General features: G+C 37.8%; 1 protein-coding gene across 2 annotated transcripts in view; it reads left to right on the plus strand.

The window, feature by feature from the left end:
• LOC149818272 (peroxisome biogenesis protein 5-like) overlaps window positions 1-25861 on the plus strand; it is a 140637-nt gene that overhangs the window by 83261 nt on the left and 31515 nt on the right. Inside the window, exons 11-13 of one of the 2 annotated variants that reach the window (XM_089986036.1) lie at window positions 9732-9841; window positions 10028-10252; window positions 10343-10450. In XM_089986036.1, the coding sequence (XP_089842162.1) occupies window positions 9732-9841; window positions 10028-10252; window positions 10343-10450 (443 nt within the window). The remainder of the gene's footprint in view (window positions 1-9731; window positions 9842-10027; window positions 10253-10342; window positions 10451-25861) is intronic. The other variant, XM_089986037.1, reaches the window with a different exon arrangement.

Below are 25861 nucleotides of genomic sequence, written 5' to 3' on the forward strand. Positions count from 1 at the left end.
AGAGGGCTTGACTGATGCTGAAGTCGAGATAAGATTGAAGGATGGAAATTTTGTTGCTCAAGCTGCTTCTGCTTCTGCTTCTTCTCCTGCTGTTAACAATCCTGATCCAAGAACTCAATCTTCTCAATTCATGCAGGCTGCTGCTTCTAACATTGTGTCACGACCATGGTTCTCAAGATTTGTTTTTTTTTTTTGGTAGTCTATATGCAAATACATCACAAAGACCATCAGGTCTTGCTCCTTCGGAATCTAGTCTGTAGATTTCCTTTGGCAGAGAAGAGGGGAAGGTCCCTGAATCAGAATTAGACCCTGATACACGAAGAAGGTTGCTTATTCTGACACTAGGGAACTCGCTGTGGTTGATAATCCTTTTCAATTAAGAGCATCCCTTCGTATCCCAATCATCCCTCACTTACTGTATCTACCTGCCGTACTCACACCCCAGCACCCAAGCACTGTTCTACATTGCACCTATTGCAATATCCATTATACACATCACCCCCTGTAACACCTTCAGCCCACCTTACCACACTTACATTTCAGCACCCACTTTCACCTCTGTCACTGCATCCATCTTATTGTGTTCATTGCATTTAACATGGTTGCACTTCATTTAGACACCACCGAATACATCACATTTCACCCACTCATTTACACCACTTACTGCCCTCACACACTTCACCATCTGCAAAATGCACTATTCATACCTCTACACCATGCATAATACTCACCTATGCATCCCTGCTGCATCAATACAGCAGTCATACCCATGGTACCTGTTACTGTAGCCTCAAAAGCCCCTTTGGAATGTGTTGCTTCCCCTGCTATAAGCATGCCGTACCATCACAACCTTCTCTCACTTCCTGTAGCACATGCCTCATCACCTCTTACACTGTTGTCATTTTTTTTTGCAATCTCCTTCACTCCACTGTGTAGGCATCTACCCCCATCATATTCCTTGTATCTCGTTACATTGCAGAGTGTTGCCGCTCATCTGATTCAGGACCAATTCCTGATTTAAGATGGAATCTTCATGTTGCCACGGGGAGAGTGAGCTAGGCCGAAAAGCATACAGTCCACCGAGCTAAAATCAAATGTCCATATTAATTCAAGCTAGGTTGTGATAAAGTCCGGATTTGCTGAAATAGAAATGCCTTATTGATCCATCATGACTTGCTGCAAAATCAAGTCGAAATTGGGTCTCGGTTGGCAGTGTTTCACTCTGTAGCACTCCACCATCATTTTGCATTCATGTCCATCATACCACAACATTTTATTACCACTGCATTTTCACCTCTTCATAGTACTCCTTTATATCACAACCTCTCCAACTCCATGTTCCCATATACAATACTAACACCATTCATCCACAGTACCCTGTATACCACCACTGCACTGCTACTTTACTGTTACTACTTCCAGCTTTACTATTCACCACCTGCAAATAGTTGCTGCTGTACCCGATGCTGCCCAATCCATCTATACAACATTTCCCAGCATTTCCTGCATACATTATATCCATTACACCTGTTGCTTTTACAGCAATAGTGTACCTACACTTCACATCCATTTCACTATTATTACATGACCACCTATAGCTCCATTACTTCACCACAGCCTATACACCATTACAACACCTTCTTCAGCACCTATCATTACAACCCTTCATTGTCTTCATCATATTCTCAGCACCAACACGACTCATACCTCCCTGCAGCCCCTCCTGTACCTGCAGGAGTGCTTAGGCATTGCTGTGGTTTCATTTTTGATGTCCACTGCAGTGTGTAAGCACTGCTGTGACTTCATTTTGGTCACCTACAGTAATGCTGAATGCTGCTGGCCATATCTTCAGCATCTCATCTTGGCATCATACATATTCAGCTCATTTCCTTTCACTCTATTCTCATACTCCCAGCATATTGTTCACCCTTACATCATCTCTCCCTCTTACTTACATAACATAAGTGGCTATTATGCATTTAGGCACATCAAACCATTTATATGTCACCCTCTTCACATGTGTAATATAATTTCTGTAAATCTCCCACATCTCATACACCCTCTCTAGTTCATTTTATCACATCATATGGATTCCTTTTCATTAAGCCTAGGATATGCCTCATGTATCTTTCATTTAGTTTAAACATTGTATTTTTCCATTTAGGATAGATACTTTCATATATATATATCCCTAGTCTTGATACAACAATTTTCAGTTCTTTCTTCTATCTGTTGCATTTGCTTGATGCTAACCTTGTTTTGCAGAGATACATGGAAACAGTGATTCCCTCTCTTAGATTAAGACTTTATCATTTCAATTTCAGAATTGTAATAGCCAGATATTAATGAGAATTTTATATTTCCTGTATTAGATTATAATGTATGAGCATGCATATTTTCTAGAATTACCTGTTCCATTTTATTTTGTTTTTAAAAAAAAAATCCACAATGGTGAAACACGAATGACACATGCACCATTCTAATAAAAGGTAATTAAATCCTAAGCAAATGATTTACATTAATGGCCATAGTCAAAATGTGAACAATGCTTAAGATTTTTATCTTTTATGGAATAACATTGGATCCACACTTGGTTCTCTTTAAAAAATCATCATATTTTTCTAAAATATTTTCTTCCTTTATCAGAGTTTAACTTGAAATTAACTCAATATATATATCAATGGCTATAGTCAGGATATATTGAGAGATAATTTTATTTTAAACTCTATAAAGACACAAAAATGTGTTTTATTCTTCATTTGAATTTAAATATAGATTATTATATAATATATTTTATGACCATAATCAGAAATGTATTATATCTTCAATCTTATTTCAATTCTCTTAAAGAATGAAATATGCTTTTTTTCAATATCCAATTTTCAAAATTATTTAATTCATTTATCATTTAGGATAGAATTAAATCAAATTCTCTTTCAAAATCCAAGTGATTTTGAGATGATTCTTCTTCATTTCTCAAATCAATCTTAAATTCTTATTTATAAATTCAAATTCATCTTTTTATCCTCAATTCTATCTCCTTTCAAAATTCAAACTTCAATTTCAAAGTCCAATTTGACTTTGAAATTTCAAATTCATTTCTATATTCAAAATTCAATTTCCAATTCAAATCAAATTTCAAAATTTCAACTATGAAATTCCAAATTCATTTCCAGGATCAAGATTTAAATTTCAAAATCAATTCAATATTCTAAATCAAATTCCAAAATTCAATTCAACTTTTGAATCCCAGATTCATCTTCTGATTTCAAAATCCAAAGTTTGAAAATCAAGTTTCATTCTCTATCCTCCTTTCCAATTTCAAAATCGACTTAGGATTTCTCAGATCCAATTCCAAGTTCCATCTCGATTTCCAAAATCCAATTCTATTTGGATTTCTCAAATCAAATTTCATTTTCAAAATCCATTCCCAATTCAAGAGTTCAAATCCAATTCCATCTTGAATTCCAGACTTCAAATCCAATTCTATCTTGAATTCCAGATTTAAAACTCGATTCCATCTTGGATTCCAGATTTCAGATCCAATTCCATCTAGAATTCCAGATTTCAAAAACCAATTCCATCTTGGATTCCAGATTTCGGATCCAATTCCATCTAGGATTCCAGATTTCAAGTCCAATTCCATCGCGAATTCAGATTTTCAAATCCGATCCCATTTTCCAATTTGATTTCCAATTCCAAACTCAATTCCATTTCCAAATCTCACATTGATTTTCAAATCCGAATTCCAATTCCAACTCTATTTTTCGAAATTCACTTCTCCCAAGTCTAAATTCAATTTCCAAATCAAAAATTCCTATTTCAGGTTCTGAATTCAGAATTCAAAACCAAAGATCTCCTTTCAAAATCGATTCTTGAAAATCGATCCAAATTCAAAGTTCATCTTGACTTTGAAATCTCATTCTTACTTCAAAATTCTGAATTCCAATCCTCCCTTTCTCTTCATCCAAGATTTATTTTAAACTCTGATTATTTCAAGACTTTGGATTTCAAGACTCCTCTTCCATATCTCTTTCAATTCTTAAAGTTAGATTCAAAATCTAACTTTTCCAATTCAATCTTCAACTTTCAAAAATCATTTCGTCACCATATTATCAAATTTTTTTCAAAATCACTTGGAAAATTTCCAAAATTTCTAAATTATTCTTCTCAAAAGCATACATCTTTGCATTTGCTTTGCACAAACATAATTCTCTGTGCATTCTTAGACTTAGAATAAATTCATAGATAATATTTAGGCAAAGCAAAAGGCATAAGTTCGATCCTTGGTTCGATTATCCCTGGTAAAGGCGCCAGGAACGGTTGAACCTCGTACCGACGAGCGAATCCCGTCTCTCCATTTTCCCGCAAACTTTAAAAAAAACGGAGGCGAGTAATTTCAAAATATTTTCAAAATTTAGGTCAAGTGAGACCTTTGTAAAAGAGTTCCTCTCTCTTTCTTTCTTTTCTCCTCTCTCTTATTTTCTATCTTTTATTCCCTTTCAAAAAAGGAAAAGAAGTTAGAAAGGCAAAGAGAAGGAAAAAGAGGGAAACAAGAGGAAATTTTTTGCAATGATCACACTATGCCAATGTTCTGTACTTTTCTTCTCAACAAAATTACAAAAATTTTGATTTGATAATTCCAAATTGTCCATGAAGTAGAGGTCTCCTCTTCTATGGCCTCACCCAATCGGCTTCTTGGATTGGAGATCCTGTACCAAACAATCACTAGGTGAGAAGGTAACCTTACATCCATGGTCGGTAATTTGAGAAACGAATAAGAGGTTTAGGTTAAGTTTGGCTACTACTCGAATGTTTGGGACAAAAAAGTTTTGATTATTTTTAGATTTTTTTTTCAAAGTACCCAAGCTTTTAATTTTTAAAGATGTTCTATTGGCGGTTGAAACATAAGAATCATTTGAGTTAATTAAACATTCAAATAGTATGAACTCGTTAGGAGCCATGTGAAAAGAGGCACCAAAATCAAGAATCCAAGAGTTCTTACTGGGGTCCACACATGTTGATACGGCCGCACCAGAGAGAGAGGAAGATTGACCTTTGATTAGTGGTTGAAGGACTTCCATGAGTTAAGCAAGATAGATGTTATTGAAACTTTCGTCTACACCACCCTTTTCACTTGAGGATCCCATAGAGGCCACTTTCTTCTCATTTCTCCTTTTTGGGCAAATGGTTTGATGTGGCTCGGTTCTTTGCAAAAGTGACATATTATCTTACCACTTATCTTGTATTTATAGTCACTTGAATTCTTCTCAGTGTCACTTGAGCTTTTTCCATAATCATTTGAACCAGGGTTACCGGAAGCGCCTAGCTAAAAGGGGAAGCGCGAAACGTCGCGCTTCCGAAGCGTGGGGGGAAGCGTCCCCCTTTTTTGGGAAGCGCACTTCCCTTTAATGGGGGATGCACTTCCCTTTAATGGGAAGCACACTTCCCATCACGCTTCCCCCTCACTTCCTCTGTTTTTTTTCAATTTTTTTGTATTTTTTATTTTTTATTTTTATTTTTTTCGCTTCCCCCTCGCTTCCGAGATGCTTCCTAGGTCGCTTCCGAGACGCTTCCTAGGTCGATTCCGAGACACTTTCCGAATCGGTTCTAAGTGGTCCCACGCTTCCCCGCTTCCTAAAATTTTGAAAGTGCCTCGCTTCCCGCTCCCGCTTCCCGCTCCCGCTTCCCGCTCCCGCTTCCCGCTCCCGCTTCCCGCTCCCGCTTCCTCAACTGGCAACCATGATTTGAACTCCTTCCATAGTCACTTTGGCCTCTTCCAAAGTGAGGTCTATATGCTTTTGTATGATTTCTAGGTCTTGACATAGCAAACACTGATTCCTCTCTTTAGTAGATGTGGGCTTTTTTAATCTATTCTCTTCCATAGTTAACTTTTCTAAAGTTTCTACTATGGAAGGAACACCTCCTCCATAAAAGATAGCTGATTTGGTCCCTTCAAATTTGGGTTTAAGCCCATTAATAAATTGGTAGAAATGCTGTATTTTAATTTGATTTTCACGAAGTTTTAGGTCTTGAGGGCAATTAGGCTCTAAAAGAGCCAATTCATCCCATAGTAAAGAAAGAGCATTATAGTATTCTCTAATGCTCATTTCCCCTTGGGTCATAACTCTAACTTTATTTTGCTCCTTACATATATGAGCTATATCTTTTAGACGATATATATCCTTGAGATTGTAATGACCCCAAACTGACCCTTAAAAATTTTGCGAAATTTGGTTTTTTAAACAAATGAATAATTTTAAAACATTGCGGAAAGATATCTTAGGGACCCGAGGCACATTACATATTTAATATACTCAACCCAACATACATCCCAGAATAAACAAAACCGTGAATTTAAATTGAATAGTACCCATTTAAGGTTCAACAAGTTCCTCAAAACAATACTCTTTAAAACTATCAGAATGTGGTCCACCATATCATAACCCTCGCTCCCTCCAGCAAGCCGGTTCCGCCATCACTGAGCCTCATTACTTGATTTTTTTTAAAAACGAGGTAAAAACCGAAGTTCTCGTATGAGACCATCTCAAAATCCAATAGTAAAGAAGATAACATAAATCAAACCAAACATAAGTTTAAGAGGGCTCTAAACAATAATTCATATTTAGAATATGCTTGCATTATAAGCAGTTCAATTAAAAACAAAAAAAAACAATATGCTAAAATAACCTTTTAGGGATGCATGAACCAATGTCACACAATTAAATTTCATCTTTTATAAGACCCCCGGTTACTAAAAACGGGTCAAATTATCGAGCTTCAAGGCAATTCCAAGTGGTATCTTAACACAAAATTTGTATTTTGTTAACTGGGTCCCACACATGTCCCTCAACCAACGTCGGGCATCCCCACCCTATGCCTATGCCGGAACATCGGACATCCTCACCCAATGTCGGGATGACAAGAACATCCTTACCCTAGGCTGCCATACTGACATCATCGGTCATCCTCACCCTGAAAGGTCATCGTAAGAGCATCCTCGCCATAGATGACATTGCTCGGTATACCCAAGATGGGGTAGCTCATGGTCCCCCATGGCCGTCATCCCAGGTTCCCAAAATCCACAAAGGGCAACCAAGAGATCAAGCTATTCATTATTCAATTTCTTATAAACTTTTAAATTGTCAAAGGTTCTTTCCACAAGAACATCGTGCAACACATTATACCACATCATAACAATGCAACTCACAATTTATTAAGTTAAGAATAACGCACAACCCCATGGCCACCAAAGGCCCACAAGTGGTTCACCAATTCAAATCCAGCACAAATATAAAATCGTACTCATGATTTTATTTTCAGGTTCCCATCCAAAGAAAAAAAATCAAGCAAATCATCTGAACATAGCTTGCACATTCGTTGCCGTAGGAGAGCTTTCATCAAGGACTCAGATTCGGACACAAACCATGACACGAACATGGATTTTTTTTTTATAAAAAGCAGCACTGGATGACATGTTTATGCTTTTAAACTATTTAAACATAGACACCAGATCCCATTACTTGAAGCCTAGAGAATGGATGAAGAGAATGATGGCATCCTACATTCCAGATTGTACCCCATGACTAACACAACCATCTTCAATCAATAGTTACATGATAACATCATTTTTTTTGCTCAATATTTGCCTGAATGCATGTATAACAAGTCCAAGCTAGAACACTCCAGGCCCACCAATTGTATCAAAAAGCCTGAGCCAGGTGGACTCAATCCTGCAAACCAATCATGGATCTAGCTGACACAGGTTTACAGATATGTCTCTTGCTGGCCTTGGAACAAATCAAAAATAAATTTTCTCCTACTTATAGCCTTTTCCAACATAAAAAAAACATAACAATAAATTAATGAATGAAAAGAAATATGCCAAATGAATTGGTATATTAATTTTGGAACAAAAAAAAACCTTTTGGTACAAATGAAAAGAAAAATGCTAAACTGCAAAAAATGTCAAACAGTAATCTCTCATTCAGAAAAAATGCAATGAGATGTTCAACTGCAGAAAACTGCAGAAAAATTGCTAAACTGCAGAAAAAATGCTAACCTGCAAAATGCTAAACTGCATAAAAATGTTAAACTACAGAAATTTTGCAGAAAAATGCCCTCATTCATAAAAATGCAATGTGAATCACCACACAACGCGTACGTTGAGAACATAGGAAGTCACAAAGAGTACAGAACGCCTTCTTGAAACAGGATCAGAGAAAACAAAAGATTCAAAGGATAAGAGGGCAAGGGAGGAGAGAGGCTCTCTGACATCTACGACCACACAGAGGTCGTCTTGTTCTTCAATGGCGAACTATGATCTCTGGTTTCAAACCAAAGAGGAAGGGCGAGAGAGGGGGACGGCCTCTCTGTTGCAAACGAAAGAGGAGGGCCGAGAGACAGGGTGCTCAGAAAAAGTCTGATAGGAAAGACTCCTCCAATGGAGGAGTCTTTCCTATCAAAAGTTGTTTTTTTTTCAAAATGTTTCTCAGCGAAACATTTTCGCTCGTTTAGAAAGGTCTGCAAAACCGTACGGTTTTCCGACCTCGGTTCCCTTTTCCTACATCTTTCTCGCTTCCAAACATGCCTTAAGAGACAAACACAATGCCTACTAGGGCAAGATCACAACATAACTCACATAGGGGTACTCACAAGGGTCACAATAGCACACACTCACAATATAGAAAGTAAATATTTTATTGATCATAGAATGCATAAAACATGCATGCCTCAATAGAAACCAAAGGTCCCATATTTATACAAGATAGAAAGAGGGGAGAGAGACCAACTAGCTGTTGGGGAGCTCCCAATGGCTAGCTGGTCAAAATGACCAGCATACCCTTGGTCACTAAAATAAAATACAAAAAACAAATAATTCTAAATACAATCTAATAATATATATATATATATATATATACTAAATACAAAATACATATATATGTATTCATATACATGTATATGTGTATACATATTTGTATATATATGTAGTTATGTACACATGTACATAAACATACATCTTTTAACATACCAAAAGGAAGCAGACTGTCGACATTGACTGGCAGAATTCAAATTTTTACGTTGACCGTTGTCCAGGATTTAAGTATATAAATCCAAGTTCAAAGAAGTTGAATATGCATAATTACCTTTCAGCTTTCGATTATAAACGATTATAAAGTGACAGACAAGAAGTATAAATGAGGAGACCAAGCATATCTGGAATATCCACAGAGATGATGTCATAGTCCTCTTATCATGCTCATTCTCCTTTTTGTGTTCCAGACTTATCCATATTTTCTTTCTGGTTCGGATATTCAAGGTATATATTGTCATAACATTAGAATGCAGAAACACTAACATGATTTCGTCCATCAAAGTGCCCAAGTTCGATTGGACCCACACGAGTCATCACATATTGGTGAGGCTTTATATCGAGCACATGAGCTCACTCCATGAAGCTCAAACGCTGAAGATCCAAGCCAGGGAGCGATTTCCCATTCCCACTCTGCTCATTTCTGTTCACTGTAGCTCCATCCTGCTGACTCTGATCTACATTGGATTTTGCTACGGATTACTGTTACAATGACTATCCATTATGAGGGCCCTGACTTTTTGTTTTGGTCTATTTATTTTATTCTGAAAGTTTATCATTATATAACATTGTAAGTGTTTTGGCTATTATGTCCTAGTTGTTTCATTCATTGATATTAAGGCTCTTGGTATTTTTGTAGAGCTAGAACAGGCAGCGGCACTGAAATATCTATATAGGTGGCTTCAACAGCATCCAAAGTACGGGACTCTTATCCCACCAGAGCAGATAGATAAACTATATTATAATGATGTAAGTAAATTTAATTTTACTTAAATTTAACTATATATATAGTAAAGAGGATACTCTGGTGAGAATTTGGTTGTTCTTATTAATAAAGAAGCAGTGGTTATTGTAGAATATATAATTTACTATAGAACATAATTGTTTTGGCATCTTGATTTTGATTGCTAATTCCAAACATGATCCTGATTGCAGGTAGCTAAGCTATTCAATGAAGCTGTTCAAATGTCTCCTGAGGATGCTGATGTCCATATAGTTCTTGGTGTCCTATATAACTTATCTAGAGAATATGACAAAGCTATCTCATCCTTCCAAAATGCACTAAAACTAAAACCACGTGATTATTCTCTCTGGAACAAACTTGGTGCAACTCAAGCAAACAGTGTTCAGAGTGCTGATGCCTTATTTGCTTATCAGCAGGTAGCTGTTCTATGTATTCATGGCAGTTTCTTGCTGTTTTTATCAAAATATGAGTAGTTGTTATTCCAAGTATTTTATTTTCTTTACAAGTGCACTGTGTTGTGTAATGTTCATGGTGATTATTCTCTCTGGAACAAACTTGGTGCAACTCAAGCAAACAGTGTTCAGAGTGCTGATGCCTTATTTGCTTATCAGCAGGTAGCTGTTCTATGTATTCATGGCAGTTTCTTGCTGTTTTTATCGAAATATGAGTAGTTCTTATTCCAAGTATTTTATTTTCTTTACAAGTGCACTGTGTTGTGTAATGTTCATGGAATGCAGACAAGGATGTTGCTTAATGTGTGAAGTTTGGCATGGTTTATGCCTGAAGTTGGGATTCATATTCAAATTCATTTCTGTTCTGGTCAAGGTTGGCAGACTAGGAAGCGGAAGCGGAAGCGGAAGTGGAAGTGGAAGCGATACAGGAAGCGGAAGCTAGAAGCGATGCATTTTAAAATGTATAGAAAGCAAAAAGCGAGAAATAAAAAAACAATATATGAATTAAATGGGAATCGAAATGGAATGCAAATCAAAACTAAAATAAGTGACTATTCTTAAATTTCATAATTTTTTTAGTGTAAGAATTAAATTTTTAACAAAATCTAAAAAAGATGACTGTCAATTTAGAGAGCACATGAAAGTGAGTGTGAAGTGAGAGGAAATACAAAAAATATGAAAAGTAGAGTGAGAAAACATATAAGAGGAATAGATGAAGCATGTGAAAAATATAGAAGAAACGTGGGAGAATCGATATTCTCATCAAGTTTTGGAAGCGAGGAGTATCACGCTTCCGAAGCGAGTTTCTGGGAAGCGAGCTTCCCACCTATCTAAGAAGCTTTCGGTAACTCTGGTTCTAGCTGCTAACTGAGATTTGGTTAGGCTTTTAAAACAAATGTACCATAGGTTCATAGCTTGTTAGTTGCAACTGGCTTTGTTCTTGCTGTCCTCAGATTGAGATATTCTCTTAACTTCAGTAACTTGATGTTACTGGAAGATGGGAAGATAGACACACACATGTACGTGTGCTCATTCTATTTCTTTTAAGCTTGGTGTGTTAGGTGATGCCTAGGTGTTGGTAGGGCATTCTTGTATGTCTGCCAAGCAGCTCATGGTGCTTTTGAGAAGAGAACTGTTAAATTATGTAATTAACCATGTAACCTAATATATATATATATATATATTTTATATATAAGGTAATACATATACATATATTAATATATATGTATATGTATCTACCTATTATGTATATAAAATACATATTTATTTCTTTTCAGCCGTAAGGGTATATTTGTCATTTTACACATTCTTTTTTGAGAATATGTAACTTTTGCTTTTTGTTTTGTTTTCTTTTTATTTTTTTCTTATTCTTTTGGTTTTAGCACATGGAGGGGCCCACTCAATGTGATCGTTGGGCCCTCCAACGGTTATAATTATAACCGTTGGAGGGGTCCCAACGATTACATTGGGAGCTCCTCCAAGGCCTCTTATTATGTATAAATAGGGGAGTTCCCCCTTGTGTTTTTGTATGGCTTTGAGTCAAAGCCCAAGTGCTCAATAAAAGTTTCTCCAATATTTTTTATGCCGTTGTGCATTTGTGGGATTTAGTGGGTTATGCTTTTGTGCACAAGTATTCTAAAGAGTTCTTATTGTATATGTGTGCCGGGTTTATTATCAAGAATATTAAAGTCTTGATCATAGTATCTTGTTAGAGATACTTTCACATGGTATCAAAGCTTCGTTTGAAGAAGAAGGATCGTGCATTTCTTCATTTTTGAGTACCTCGAAAAATATGCCATCAAGCTATTGCTTTTTGGAGTGTTTTATCTTCTTTGGGCAATATTTTAGAAGCCTCTTTTATCAAGAAAAACTTGAAAAGCCCTTGAGGTATGTATTGTTTTTCATCATCTCTCCTCTCTAATGGGTAAAAAAGACTCCCATTTTTCTCTTGGCTTCAAACTCAATGAGTCCAACTATCATGTTTGGGCCGGAAACATGGGAGCTCACATCAAAGGAAAAGGGCTTGGGGGCTATGTCCAAGGCTCGATTCCCGAATCGGAACCCAAGGTAACCTTGCTAGAGAAAGGAGAGATAAAAATTCTTGAAGGTGCTGAAAAAACCAAAGCTCTTAAAGAATATGCGAAAAAGCATGAAGAATGGGATATGAGGAATTTTAAAATCCTCTCTTGGATTTTTTCATCTGTAGAAACGAGAATTAATGCAAATATCATCAAGTTCTAGAAGGCTTCTCAAGCATGAGAATATCTTGAGAAGATGTACACCTCTAGGGACTTGTCCCATAAGTACTATCTCTAAAAAAGGGCGCTTACGCTTCAACAAGGGGAGATGTCTATAAGAGAGTACTTTGCCGAGCTCTCTTCTATTTGGGACGAGCTTGCTATGCTCGAACCTAAGTGGAGTGGAGAAGCCATAGAGCTTCGCCATAAACAATTGGAAGAAGATAGATTTTTCAATTTTTTAAATGGGCTTAGGCCCGAATTTGAACAAATCCGGTCTTCTCTTTTGTCCGCCTTCACTTCTCCCTCTCTTGAAGATGTAATTACTAAACTTAGTGGGGAAGAGACTCGGATGAGTATAAGAAAGAACAACCCAAGTGTTCTAGCTACACCTTCCAATAATGAAGAAAATGAAGGTGTTAATGCCATCTCAAGACCGGGGAGCAATTTAAGGACCTACAAGCCTCCTCACTTCAAAAATCAAAACTCAAGTGGTCAAGGAGCAAAGAGAGACTATAACAAGCTTACATGCCACTTTTGTAAAGAGCCGGGGCACATTAAGCCTATTTGTCCAAAATGGAAGAAATTACTTGCAATGGCTATGACATCTCAACCGGAGGAATGACCATCATCATCTAATGGGTCTCTTTCTCTTCAACAAATCGTAGAAGATTTACAACCTCTTCTCAAGGGAGGCATTTCTGGAGCCGCTATGTCTACATCACCTCCCGGTATGACATCTTGGCTTTTAGATTCCGGTGCATCTTTTCACATGACTCTAAGTGCTTGTTCTCTTTTCGATTTTTCTAAAAGTTCTCTTCCATCCTTTGTCTCAACGGCGGATGGAATATCTCTTGAAATTAAAGGAATAGGCAATTTTGAAAAACAAGATTTATTTGTTCCAAAAATTCGTCTTATACCAAAACTAAATTTAAATTTACTTTCGGTCTCTCAACTCTCGGACCATGGTTGCGATATAAAATTCTCTTCTAACAAATGTTGGATACAGGATCGCCGGTCCGGGAGGTTGATTGGGGAATGCTCTAGGAGAGGAGACCTCTGTTGATTTTCTTCAAGTTTCCAAGAATCAATTTTGTAATGTTGCCCAAAACAAAGATATTCATGTATGGCATAAGAGACTGGGACATCCCAACATTGTTAAAATCTCTTATTTGCTTTTTATTAAACATCTTTGTAAAGAGGATTTTTTTATGTAATGAATGTATTCTTGGGAAGATAAAAAGTCTGCCTTTTACTCAAAGATCCATGTTTACAACAAAACCCTTTCAAATTGTTCATTCCGATCTATGGGGTTCGGCTCCTGTGATATCTAAAGGAGGATTCTCATACTATGTAATATTTGTGAACGATTACACTAGATTTTGTTGGATATATTTTCTTAAACATAAACATGAATTTTTTTCATTTAAAACTTTTCATATGATGGTTTTAAATTAATTCAATGAAAGTTTAAAAATTCTTAGATCCGATTATGGTGGCGAATACCTTTCAAACGAATTCAAGAGTTATCTTGAAAGTTATGATATTCTCCATCAAAAATCCTGTCCTAAAACCCCACAACAAAATAAGTTAGCTTAATGAAAGCATAGGCATATCATTGAAACAACTAGAACCTTGCTCATTTTGCAAAATATTCCAAAGAAACTCTGGGCTGAGACAACTCTTACATCGATCTATCTCATAAATAGACTTCCATAAAAAAATTTGAACAAGATTTCCCCATTTGAAAAATTGTATGAGAAAGAACCTGATTATAGCAGGTTAAGGGTTTTTGGATGTAAATGTTTTGTCCTTACTGATAAAAATGACAAACTTTCTTCAAAGGTCATTCCTTGTGCTTTTCTTGGTTATTCTAAAACCCAAAAGGGTTTTCGATGTTATGATGTTAAAAATGACAAATTGTATGTTTCTAGAAATGTAAGTTTTTTGGAAAATCTTAGTGGTTTCGAAAACCTTGAATCTAATGACAAGAACGTAGATTATTCTTTTCTATTTGACCTATTAGCTGAAAGTGATGATACTAGTGATGATGAGTCAAATCAGAATGACTCAAGTGATAATGAAATTAAGAAAATCAGTTCTGTGTCCTTTCCATTTCATCAACATGTCGATGGGGAACCTCCTAGAGATCCCATCACCTATACTCATAGAGATAGAAACACCTTTAGAAGTGCTCTTGAAAGATATGATGATGCTAGTAGAACTGCTCCTCAAAGTGAGGAGAACCTTCGTAGGACCGAAAGACAGAGAAAAACTCCTTCTAGCTTCATCTCATATGAATCCTTTTCACCTAAACATAGAGCTTGTCTAAGCGCCATTCATTCTTACATAGAACCTAGAAACTTCGAGGAAGCACGAAAATGTCCTGAATGGATAGCCGCCATGGATAATGAACTCGGAGCTCTGAGAAGAGCCAAGACATGGGAATTTCAAGACCTCCCTAAAGGTAAGAAAACAATAGGGTGTAGATGGGTGTTTAAGGTTAAGACTAAGAGTGATGGATTGTAACGCCCCAAAATTTCGAACTTGTAAACCTTTTTGAAAACGGTTTAGAAGATTAGAGAATCCTTTTTTCTTTTCAGAGTTTATTTATAAATTCAGCGGAAACATGTCTTTAAAAGAAAAGAGGGCAAATCAACAATCTTGAGTACGTTAGTTAAAAGCGCACAAATGACAAAGGCATAGCTTGCAAATATCTAGATAAAAACATTCGTATTATAAATAGTTTCAAGTTGTACAAAATTGAGATTTCCTTAAGAAATCCGTAACAAAAACCCAAAACGATCAGGATAAGAGCTGCGAGTGATAACAATGGATCCTGAAGACATCTCGCAATTGCGCGATCGCCTGCTAAGCACCTAATCATCACCTGTACCCATAAAATGGGTTAGTTTCGTGAAAAACTAGTAGGTGCACAAGTAGACAGAAATGTATAAAAGAAGCATAAACAATTAATTATGCATGATGAGTAACCAAGTAGTTATTAAATTAACATGAGCAGTTTACTAGCATGTGTGAAAGTCTAACTAGCACATGCTACACATTATATCAAAGCATTCAACAATGAATTGTTTTATGCTTATTAGGTAGAGTGCACAAGTTACTTTATGTTTCATCATTAACTGGCCTGCGGGTACGCGCAGACGCGATTCGTAGAAACAACTGAGACTAGTTCGGGCGTCTTTTATTCTATGTATTTTGAATAACCCAAATAGCTAGTTGAGTCCGCTCCTAAGGGGACAACCATTAGTCGAAAGAGGATTCTCCAAAGGCATTCGTGGCTACGAATGCATCCTACTTTTGCAGAAGTCCAAAAGATCTACCACCTAGGATAATATCTGGTAGTCTCATCCCCTAACTCCGATGACTGGGGACACCGAGTCTTTGCTCGTAGAATGGTTGTTAACAACCTGTCCATCGAAGTGTGTGTACCAATCCGTCCTCTACGAGGAAGGGGTCTAGGTCCTCAATAGGAGCTTCAACAACATAATTTTCAAAGATATAATGTCATCATTCTAAACTTTTAAAATGACCAAAATCATGTGCCAACTTATGGCATGCGATTTTCTCGAATCTCGCATTCGTTATCGTAGTGTCAACATGCAACACAAATTTTGACACTGATAACGATAAACAGTGATTACGAATTTCACATGAGAAAATTAAGCTCACAAGCTTGCGAGTCCCGAATTTTGGGAAATCTCGAGTTACGCAAAAAATACTAAACAAAGTAGAAAAACTACTCCTTCTGAACGCTTTGATTCGGGAAAACAAGTTGTGATGGCGCAACACCCAAAGCCTCCAGCGTTATTTGTAAAACTGTTCAATCGATGAATCAGTGTTCTTACAAAGGACCACTTTCCATCATCGAGGTTGCAAAACCTTGCTATTTCTCGATTGCAGGCGCGAGAGAGGTGCAAGCCCACGCACGTTTCCTGAGTTTAAAGCTATGAAACTCCGTACGAAGAAATGCTACAAGATAGTATATGCGATAGCAAGGTTAAAACAACAACAGTAAAGAAAAAACGCAAGAGCCTGGGCGCAAAGCGCGACGACAAATTTAAAGACAGAAACGGGAAATGCGAAAGCAAAAGCCTGGGAGCAAAGTGCGACGACAGATAGGGAACAAGAAATGCGAAAGCAAAGGACAATGATCGCGAAACCACGTCCTTGAGTTAAAAGACAGAAAGTAGTAAATGCATAAATAAAAGTCTGGGCGCAAAGCGCGGCGGCAAATTTAAAGACAAAAAGCAGGAAAATGCGTAAGTAAAGGACAAGGATCGCGAAATCGCGCCCTTGAGCTAAAAGCATACTTATATACTTATACGTATGTAAATATATATTTTAATTCTTTCGGTCTTTAATTATTTAAGCTTGGTTCAGTTATTTAAGTCCTTGTGCAATTTTTCCTACCTCGGGGTGTTGCGAGAAAAAGGTCGCCTGCGAACGTAAGTGATTGCCGGTTCAGTTCGCGTATGGGCTCCGTTGCGTAACTGCAAAAACATGACTTTTTAGAAGGCAAATAAACAAGCCAAGGTAGAGAGGAGACTCGACTTCTTCACAATACAAGGCAGGGATCAATGGTCCCTACCTACTTGAAACAGAACGGGGTAGGGTCCAATGACCCATGCCGCCAAAGGAAACAGGTGCAGGGGCCATCGGCCCCTGCTAGATATTTAGAGAAGGGCAGGGGCTATCGCGCCCTGCCGGGTTTATAAAAAGAGGGGTAGAGGCCTTCGGCCCCTGCTGGGTTTCCAAAAAGAGAGGCAGGAGCCGAAGGCTCCTGTTGGTTTTAAAGGAAGGGCAGGGGCCATCGGCTCCTACAAGAAAGAGAAGGGCAGGGGTCGATGGCCCCTGTCGGAAAAGTAAAAAGGGCAGGGGCCGATGGCCCCTGCCGAAAAATGAGCAGAGAGAGGGAGCGCAGGGGCCCCTGCGGCTTTCAAAAGAGGAGGCAGGGGCCAATGGCCCCTGTCGTTCAGTGAGAAAAAGGGCAAGAGCCATCGGCTCCTGCTGGTCTTAAAAGAGGAGGGGGGCAGGGGCCAAAGGCCCCTGTCGACCTCGACAGTTATTGGGGCAGGGGCCAGGGGCCCCTGTCGATGCTTTTGAAAGAAAGCAAGCAGGGGCCCTTTGGCCCCTACCTGCAGCTGATGGGAAAGGAGGCAGCGAAAGGGAGGGGACTCACCTGAGGCTACCAGAGAAGAGGGAGGTCGTTAGGGAGGTGGGAGGTCGCCGGGCGGTGGTTGTCGTGATGGGAGCTCACCGGAGAGGGAGACGTCGTCGACGGGGCTCACTAGAGAGGAGAGCGAGGGAACGAGGGAACGAGGGAGAGAGGTGAGAGAGAGAGAGAGAGAGAGTCGGGGATCGGGGGGAGAGGCTCGTAAGCCCTCCCCTCTCGCCCTTTTATAAGGGGAGGCGCACACAGGGGCCACCCCTTGTGTCGCCGGCGATTCCCCCCCCCCCCGAAAGCCTCTTTCGAGGGGCTGGGCACGGGTTGGATCTGGGTATCTGGACCAGACCCGAGTTCGATTTTTTTTTTCAACTGGGTTTTACATGGATCCCTCGAGAGATATAAGGCCCGACTGGTTGCAAAGGGGTATAGTCAAGAATATGGGATTGATTATGAGGAGACCTTTGCCCCGGTGGCTCGAATGGTCACTATTCGATGTCTTATAACCATTGTCTCAATTAACAAGTGGAACATCTATCAAATGGATGTTAAGAATGCCTTTATAAATGAAGATCTAACTGAAGAAGTGTATATGAATGCTTCTTCTGGAATGGAGACTCCTAAAGGAAAGGTGCTTCGCCTTCGAAAAGCACTTTATGGTTTGAAACAAGTCTCCAAGGCTTGATATGATAGGTTTAATTCAGTAATAATAAAAAATGATTTTTTATCCTGTTTTAATGATACTGTTTTTTTTGTTAAAAAATCCAATGCAGAAATTGTCATCTTACTGTTGTATGTGGATGACATGCTCTTAACTAGTAGTGATTCTAAAGGGGTTAAGAGCATAAAATCAATTTTGAAAGATAAGTTTGAAATGTCTGATCTGGGTTTTCTGACTTATTTTTTGGGTATTGAAATAGCATACTCTCATAGAGGGTATTTCTTATCTCAAACTAAACTTGCTTCTGAGATCATTGACATGTCAGGTATTACAGATGGAAAGGTTTATGAGACTCCTGCTATAGTAGGAGCAAAAATGATGATTGATGATGGTGTTCCCCTTTCGGACCTCACTCCCTATAGACAACTTGTTGGATCATTGATGTATCTGAGTATCACCAGACCAGATCTCTCATGCATTCCATACTGCAAGTCAGTTTCAGCATGCACCAACTTCTGTCCACATGAGTGCCATCTTGCGAGTCGTAAGATACATAAAGGGTACTCTAAATAAGGGAATTTTTCTGTCCTCTTCTTCTGATTTAAAATTAATTGCTTATACTGACTCTGATTGGGGAGGTGACCCAAATAACCGTCACTCCACCAATACCGTCGCTCCACCACTGGTTTTTGTGTGTTATTAGGATTTTCACTGTTCTCGTGGAGATGTAAGAAGCAACAAAAAGTTTTTCTATCTTCGACTGAAGCTGAATATCGTGCCATGACGACTACTACCATGAAAATTGTATGAATTCATCAGTTGCTAGAAGACATGGGGATCACAATAGAAGGACCCACCAAGCTATGCTGTGACAACAAAAGTGTAATTTATATTACAAAAAATCACACTTTTCATGAACGAACTAAGTACATCGAGATGGACTGTCACTATGTCCGTGAGGCGTATCTCAAAGAAGTCATTGACCTTCCATATGTCACGTCAGAATATCAGTTGGCAGATTTCTTCACTAAAGCTTTGTGTGCTCCTCGCTTCAACTTCCTTCTTGGCAAACTCTCGGTCATCCTGCCCTAAGTTTGAGGGGGGGTGTTAAATTATGTAATCAACCATGTAACCTAATATATATATATTATATATATATAAGGTAATACATATACATATATTAATATATATGTATATGTATCTACCTATTATATATATAAAATATATATTTATTTCTTTTCAGCCGTAAGGGTATATTTGTCATTTTACACATTTTTTTTTGAGAATATGCATGTAACTTTTGCTTTTTCTTTTCTTTTTATTTTTTTCTTATTCTTTTGGTTTTAGCACATGGAGGGGCCCACTCAATGTGATCGTTGGGCCCTCCAACGGTTATAATTATAACCGTTGGAGGGGTCCCAACGATTACATTGGGAGCCCCTCCAAGGCCTCTCATTATGTATAAATAGGGGAGTTCCCTCTTGTGTTTTTGTATGGCTTTGAGTCAAAGCCCAAGTGCTCAATAAAAGTTTCTCCAATATTTTTTATGCCGTTGTGCATTTGTGGGATTCAGTGGGTTGTGCTTTTGTGCACAAGTATTCTAAAGAGTTCTTATTGTGCATGTGTGTCTGGTTTATTATTAAGGAAAAAAATGCTAGTGGATCTTGAAAAGGAGTGTGTACACACGACTGGGCCAATCTGAGTTCATCCAACTAGCACTCTAATTAGCACATGTTCATTAAAGTCACTAATGGCATTTTGTAGTTTACATTTCTTGTATGATGGGTATTTTCGTACCCTAGTAATTGTAACAGCATGTATTTGTAGTGAAGCCCAATACCACAGTCGTGTGATTCATTTTTGGGAAAATCCTGCAGCTTTCTCTTCTCTCTCTCTCTCCCATTCGGCTGCTCTTGTGTATGAAACAGAGAACCACGATTTCTATCATGGTATCAAAGCTTCAGATCCAAGCTTAAGGATCTTATTTCTTCATCCGGTAAAGTCTCTTTCCACTCACTTGTCTTTGAATCATCTCTCCTACTTGTTTCTTTGCATTTTTCTGTTTTCACTGTTTGCTCAACAACCTTCTTTCATTAGCCTACCTGTTTCTTTCTCTAGATATTTCTGTTTCACTTCATCCTACATATTTCACTTCATCCTACATATTTCTGTTTTCACTGTTTCCTCTCTATTTTCTTCACGTTATCATATTTCACTGTTATCATATTTGCCTTTGAATCATCCGGCATATTTTTGTCTCCCTTTTGACTTGTCACTGCACATGATCTTATATGTTAACAACACAAATACTCACGCAAGATCAGATTCACATCATTTGATCTTTGCGTGAATAGGGTCACGTTAAATATTTTTTCTTTTACAAGTTGACTGCATATCAGATTCAGATCTTGTTGTCCTGATTAACTAATATTACATTAGTTGATCTTTCTCTATCTTATTCTTTGTTTCACACTCTCTGTTTCTATCCCAGAATTATAAATCCATATTCCCTCATATTCTGAAATTACACCCGTAAAGTAACGTGTCTCTTTGATCAAACTCTAATTCAGAACAGTTTCTTGGTAAATAGTTCTGGTTTTCTACCTCAGTTTTATCATTCAAAAAGGCTTGCAGCAGAATTTCTAATATTAAGTTTCTGTTCTGATTTTCATTAGATCTCAACTGAAATTGGGTCCTTGTCGTAAAGTCATTTTCTTAATTCTTATCTCTTCTTATATTTTTGGTTTCGATAGAATATGGACTCATTTCCTCACTCTCAGTCTGGTCTTTGTTAAAATATGATGTATATTTATATATATATCTATATACATAGATTACGACACATACACATATATATGATATATATATGTCTATGTGTCTATCTATATATATAAATATATATATATATTTATTTTGTAAAACCCGATAGGGGTATTTCTGTCATTTCACCCTGTACATGCATATCATTGATATGCTTTTCTCTTTTTCTTTTTCCTTTATTCATTTTCCTTTTTTTCCTTTTTTCTTTTTTTGTTTTTTATTCACTTGAGAGGGGTCCACATAGAGTCGTTGGAGCCCCTCCAACGGTCATAAAATATGACCGTTGGAGGGGCTCCAACGACTCTATGGGAGCCCCTCCTTGGGTCCCTTGCTGTGTATAAATAAGGGGCACAGCCCCATGTATTTCTTAAGCTTCTTTTGAAGCATTCTATGAAGTGAGATATATTTTTTATCTTCTTTTTGTGCTTGACCACTTTTGTGGTTTATTTTGCCCTTTAGTGGCATCTTGTGTATGTGCGTGCTTTTGCTTGGAGACGTTGCTCTTTTCATTTGGCACTTCATTACATGGTATCAGAGCCTTGGCTAAGAAGGCTTCATTAGATCCTCCATTGACAAGTAATACCTCTCCTCTCTCTTGTCTTATAAATTTTTCTTCTAATGGCCAACAAAGATGCAAAAATCGATCTCTCATTCAAATTGGATGGGACCAATTATCGCATGTGGGCGGCCGCTATGGAGAATAATCTCAAAGGTAAAAGGCTTTGGGGTTATGTATGTGGAACCATTCCGGAACCACAACTAAAGTTAACTAAATTTGAAGGAGGTGAAGAAAAAGCCTTGAATGAAGAAGAAAAAGAAAAGGCTATTCTTGATTACTCTTCTAAAATGGAAGATTGGGAAAGTGAACATGCTAAAATCTTAGCATGGTTCATGAATAACGTCGAATTGAAGATTTGTGCAAATCTTGCTAAATTCAAGAAGGCTAATGAAGCATGGTCTTTCATGAAAGGTATGTACACTCAAAGAGACCTTGCTAGGCATTTTTTTCTTCAAAAAAAGGTAAGAGCTACCAAGCAAGGTGATATGAGCATTAGGGACTACTATAGTGCCCTATCCGCTTTATGGGATGAACTTGTCCTTCTCGAACCGCAATGGGAAGGAAGTGCTATTGCTATGAGACAAGAGCAAATGGAAAAAGAGAGGTTCTTTCAATTTATTCATGGGCTTCGTTCCGAATTTGAACAACTTAGAGGATCTCTACTTTATAGAGCCTCTACTCTTCTAAGCGATATTTTGGCCGATTTATGTCAAGAAGAAACCCGTTTGGCCTTGAAAAGGGATGTTGATGAAGTACATGCCGTGTCTAGACCCGACAACAATGTAAGATCATATAAACCACCACATTTTTTGAAGAATAATGGTGGAGGAAGGAAAATCATTTGTCATAATTGTAATGAACCAGGCCATATTCGTCCCGATTGCCCTAAATTCAAGAAGAAGGTAGCTTCCGTGGGAGAAACTCCCCCAATCATCAATGAAGATTTAAAGAAGGATGGTGACATAAAGGATTCCATCGCTCATCTAACCGAAACTCTCCAACAATTTATGAAGATGAACGCCTCTACACCATCATCCTCACCTTCCACTTCCGGTGCCGCCATTTCTTCATTCCCAGGTATGTCTTCTTGGATTCTTGATTCGGGTGCCTCTTTCCATATGACTCCAAATGCATCACTTTTGTCAAAACCAAGTCTCAATAAGTTTAAATCATATGTATCCACCGCCGATGGAACTTCTTTAAATGTTGAGGGTATTGGAAACCTTGAGAAAATTTATGACCAAAACAAAGAATTTTTTGTTCCCAAAATCCGAATCATCCCAAAACTTAATCTAAATCTTTTCTCCGTCTCTCAAATCACCGATTTTGAGTGTAATGTCTCTTTTTCACCAACCCATTGCTATGTGCAGGATCTCCGGTCCGGGAAGCGGATTGGGCAAGGCCATAGAAGAGGGGACCTTTACTATATGGATTTTTTGTCTTTGCCATCCAAATCATTTTGTAATCATGTTCAATCCAAAGATATTGAGACTTGGCATAAGAGACTTGGGCACCCTAGTATTTCCAAATTGTACCTTTTTCCATTTTTGGAAAAATTTTGTAATACAAATACATTTACATGCAATGATTGTATTCTTGGGAAAATTCACTCTCTTCCATATTCTCATAGCAATTTTGTGTCAAAAAGGCCTTTTGAACTTGTGCATTCCGATGTATGGGGACTGGCACCCGTTATGTCCAAAGGAGGCTTCTCTTAGTACGTTTCTTTTATTGATGATTTTACTAGATACACATGGGTTTATATTATCAAGAATAAATCTGATGTCTTCACTAATTTTAAAGAGTTTCACGCTCTTGTTCAAAATCAATTCCAACACAATATAGCCATTTTTAGATCCGACTCAGGAGGAGAATACATGTCTAAAGACTTCCAAAATTATTTTAAAACAAATGGAATTTTGCACCAACGATCTTGTCCTAAAACTCCGCAACAAAATGGTCTTGCGGAAAGGAAACATAGGCATTTAATTGAAACCACAAGAACTCTTCTTGTGTCTAAATGTGTTCCTAAAAACTTTTGGGCCGAAGCTCTTCTTACCGCAACATATCTTGTGAATCGTATGCCCTCTTCCTCTTTGAAAAATGTTTCGCCCTTTGAAAAATTATTTAAAATTACTCCCGATTTTAATAGATTAAGAATCTTTGGATGTAAATGTTTTGTACTTAGTTTAGGACAAGATAAGTTGTCACCTAAAGCTATTGAATGTGTGTTCATTGGCTATGGTGAGAATAAAAAAGGCTATAGATGTTTTGATATTCGAAACAATAAATTATATGTGTCGAGAAATATAAACTTTATTGAAGAACAAAATGGTTTCGATATCCACACATCTAAGGAAGACATCGATTATTCTTTTCTATTTGACTTAGCTCCTAGAATTGAGTCTCCTGAGGCTATTTCTTGTGATACTAGTTGTGATGGAATTTCACATTATAATGATATACAACAACATGATAATACCTCCCAAAATGAAAACCTTAATGATATAAATGTTTATACCCGGCGGATAGGAAATGAACATCAACCTGCTATTGACAGATACTCTCAAGACTTCTCTTTAGAAGAATCTACTGACAACAATCTACCTAGGAGATCTTCTCGTACCAGTAGGCCACCACAAAAGTTTGTGTCCTATGAATCTTTTTCTTCGAATTATAGGGCTTGTCTTATGTTAATACATTCGTATCACGAACCTACCTCTTTCAAGGAAGCTAAAGATCACCCACATTGGATTGAAGCCATGAAAATCGAACTAGAGGCTCTTAACAAGGCCCAAACCTGGAGCATTATTCCTCAACCTTTAGGGAAGAAGGCAATTGGGTGTAGATGGGTATATAAAGTCAAAACTAAATGTGATGGGTCTCTTGAAAGATACAAAACTCGTTTGGTAGCAAAAGGCTATGCCCAAGAATATGGGATTGATTATGAAGAAACTTTTGCTCCCGTGGCCAGAATGACTAGTGTACGAACCTTAATTGCTTTAGCATCCATCAAACAATGGCCTATATACCAACTTGATGTTAAAAATGCTTTCTTAAATGGAACTTTATATGAAGAAGTTCTTATGGATCCTCCGTCGGGTCTTGAAATTGGGAAAGGCAATATTCTAAAATTAAACAAAGCTCTTTATGGGTTAAAACAAGCGCCAAAAGCGTGGTATAATCTTTTTAGCAAAGTAGTTCTTGATAATGGTTTCTCCTCATGTTACACTGATACTGCTTTGTTTGTTAAATCCTCTAATGAATACATAACCATTTTGTTATTATATGTTGATGATATGATTATCACAGGTAATGATAAGAAAGGTATTGATCTTATTAAAAATATTCTTAAGAAAAATTTTGATATGTCTGATCTGGGTTTTTTGAGGTATTTCTTAGGAATTGAAGTTGCATACTCCCCCAAGGGGTATGTCCTATCTCAGATGAAGCTTGCCTCTGATATTATTGCTAGGTCTGGGCTAACCGATGACAAAAGGGTGGAGACTCTAGAAGTGATCAATGCCAAGATGAGAGCCAATGATGGCACTCCTTTATCAGATCCCACGCCTTATCGTCAATTGATTGGATCATTAACATATTTATCTATTACCAGGCCTGACATTTCCCATGCAGTTCATAGTGCAAGCCAATTTCGGACTGCTCCTACCACCACTCACATGGCAGCAGTAATGAGGATTATCAGATATCTAAAAGATTCCATAACTAAGGGAGTATTCTTATCCTCTTCTTCACCTCTTACTTTACTTGCGTATACTGACTCTGATTGGGGGGGTAACCCCGATGATCGTATTTCTACCACAGGTTATTGTGTGTTTCTTGGGGAGTCACTTATCTCCTGGAGGTGTAAAAAGCAGCGTAAAGTTTCTCTCTCATCTACTGAAGCCGAATATCGTGCGATGGCCACTACCACAACTGAGATTATATGGTTAAGAAGCTTACTTAAAGATATGGGTGTCTCATTCTCAACTCCCTCAAAGCTATGCTGTGACAACAAGAGCTCCATTTATATCGCTAGCAATCACACTTTTCACGAACGAACGAAGCATATTGAGATGGACTGTCATTATGTTCGAGATGAGTTTTT

The sequence above is a fragment of the Nuphar pumila genome, chromosome 13, assembly GCF_984573655.1.
Source record: "Nuphar pumila chromosome 13, dmNupPumi1.hap1.1, whole genome shotgun sequence".
NCBI classification, from domain to species: Eukaryota; Viridiplantae; Streptophyta; class Magnoliopsida; order Nymphaeales; family Nymphaeaceae; genus Nuphar; species Nuphar pumila.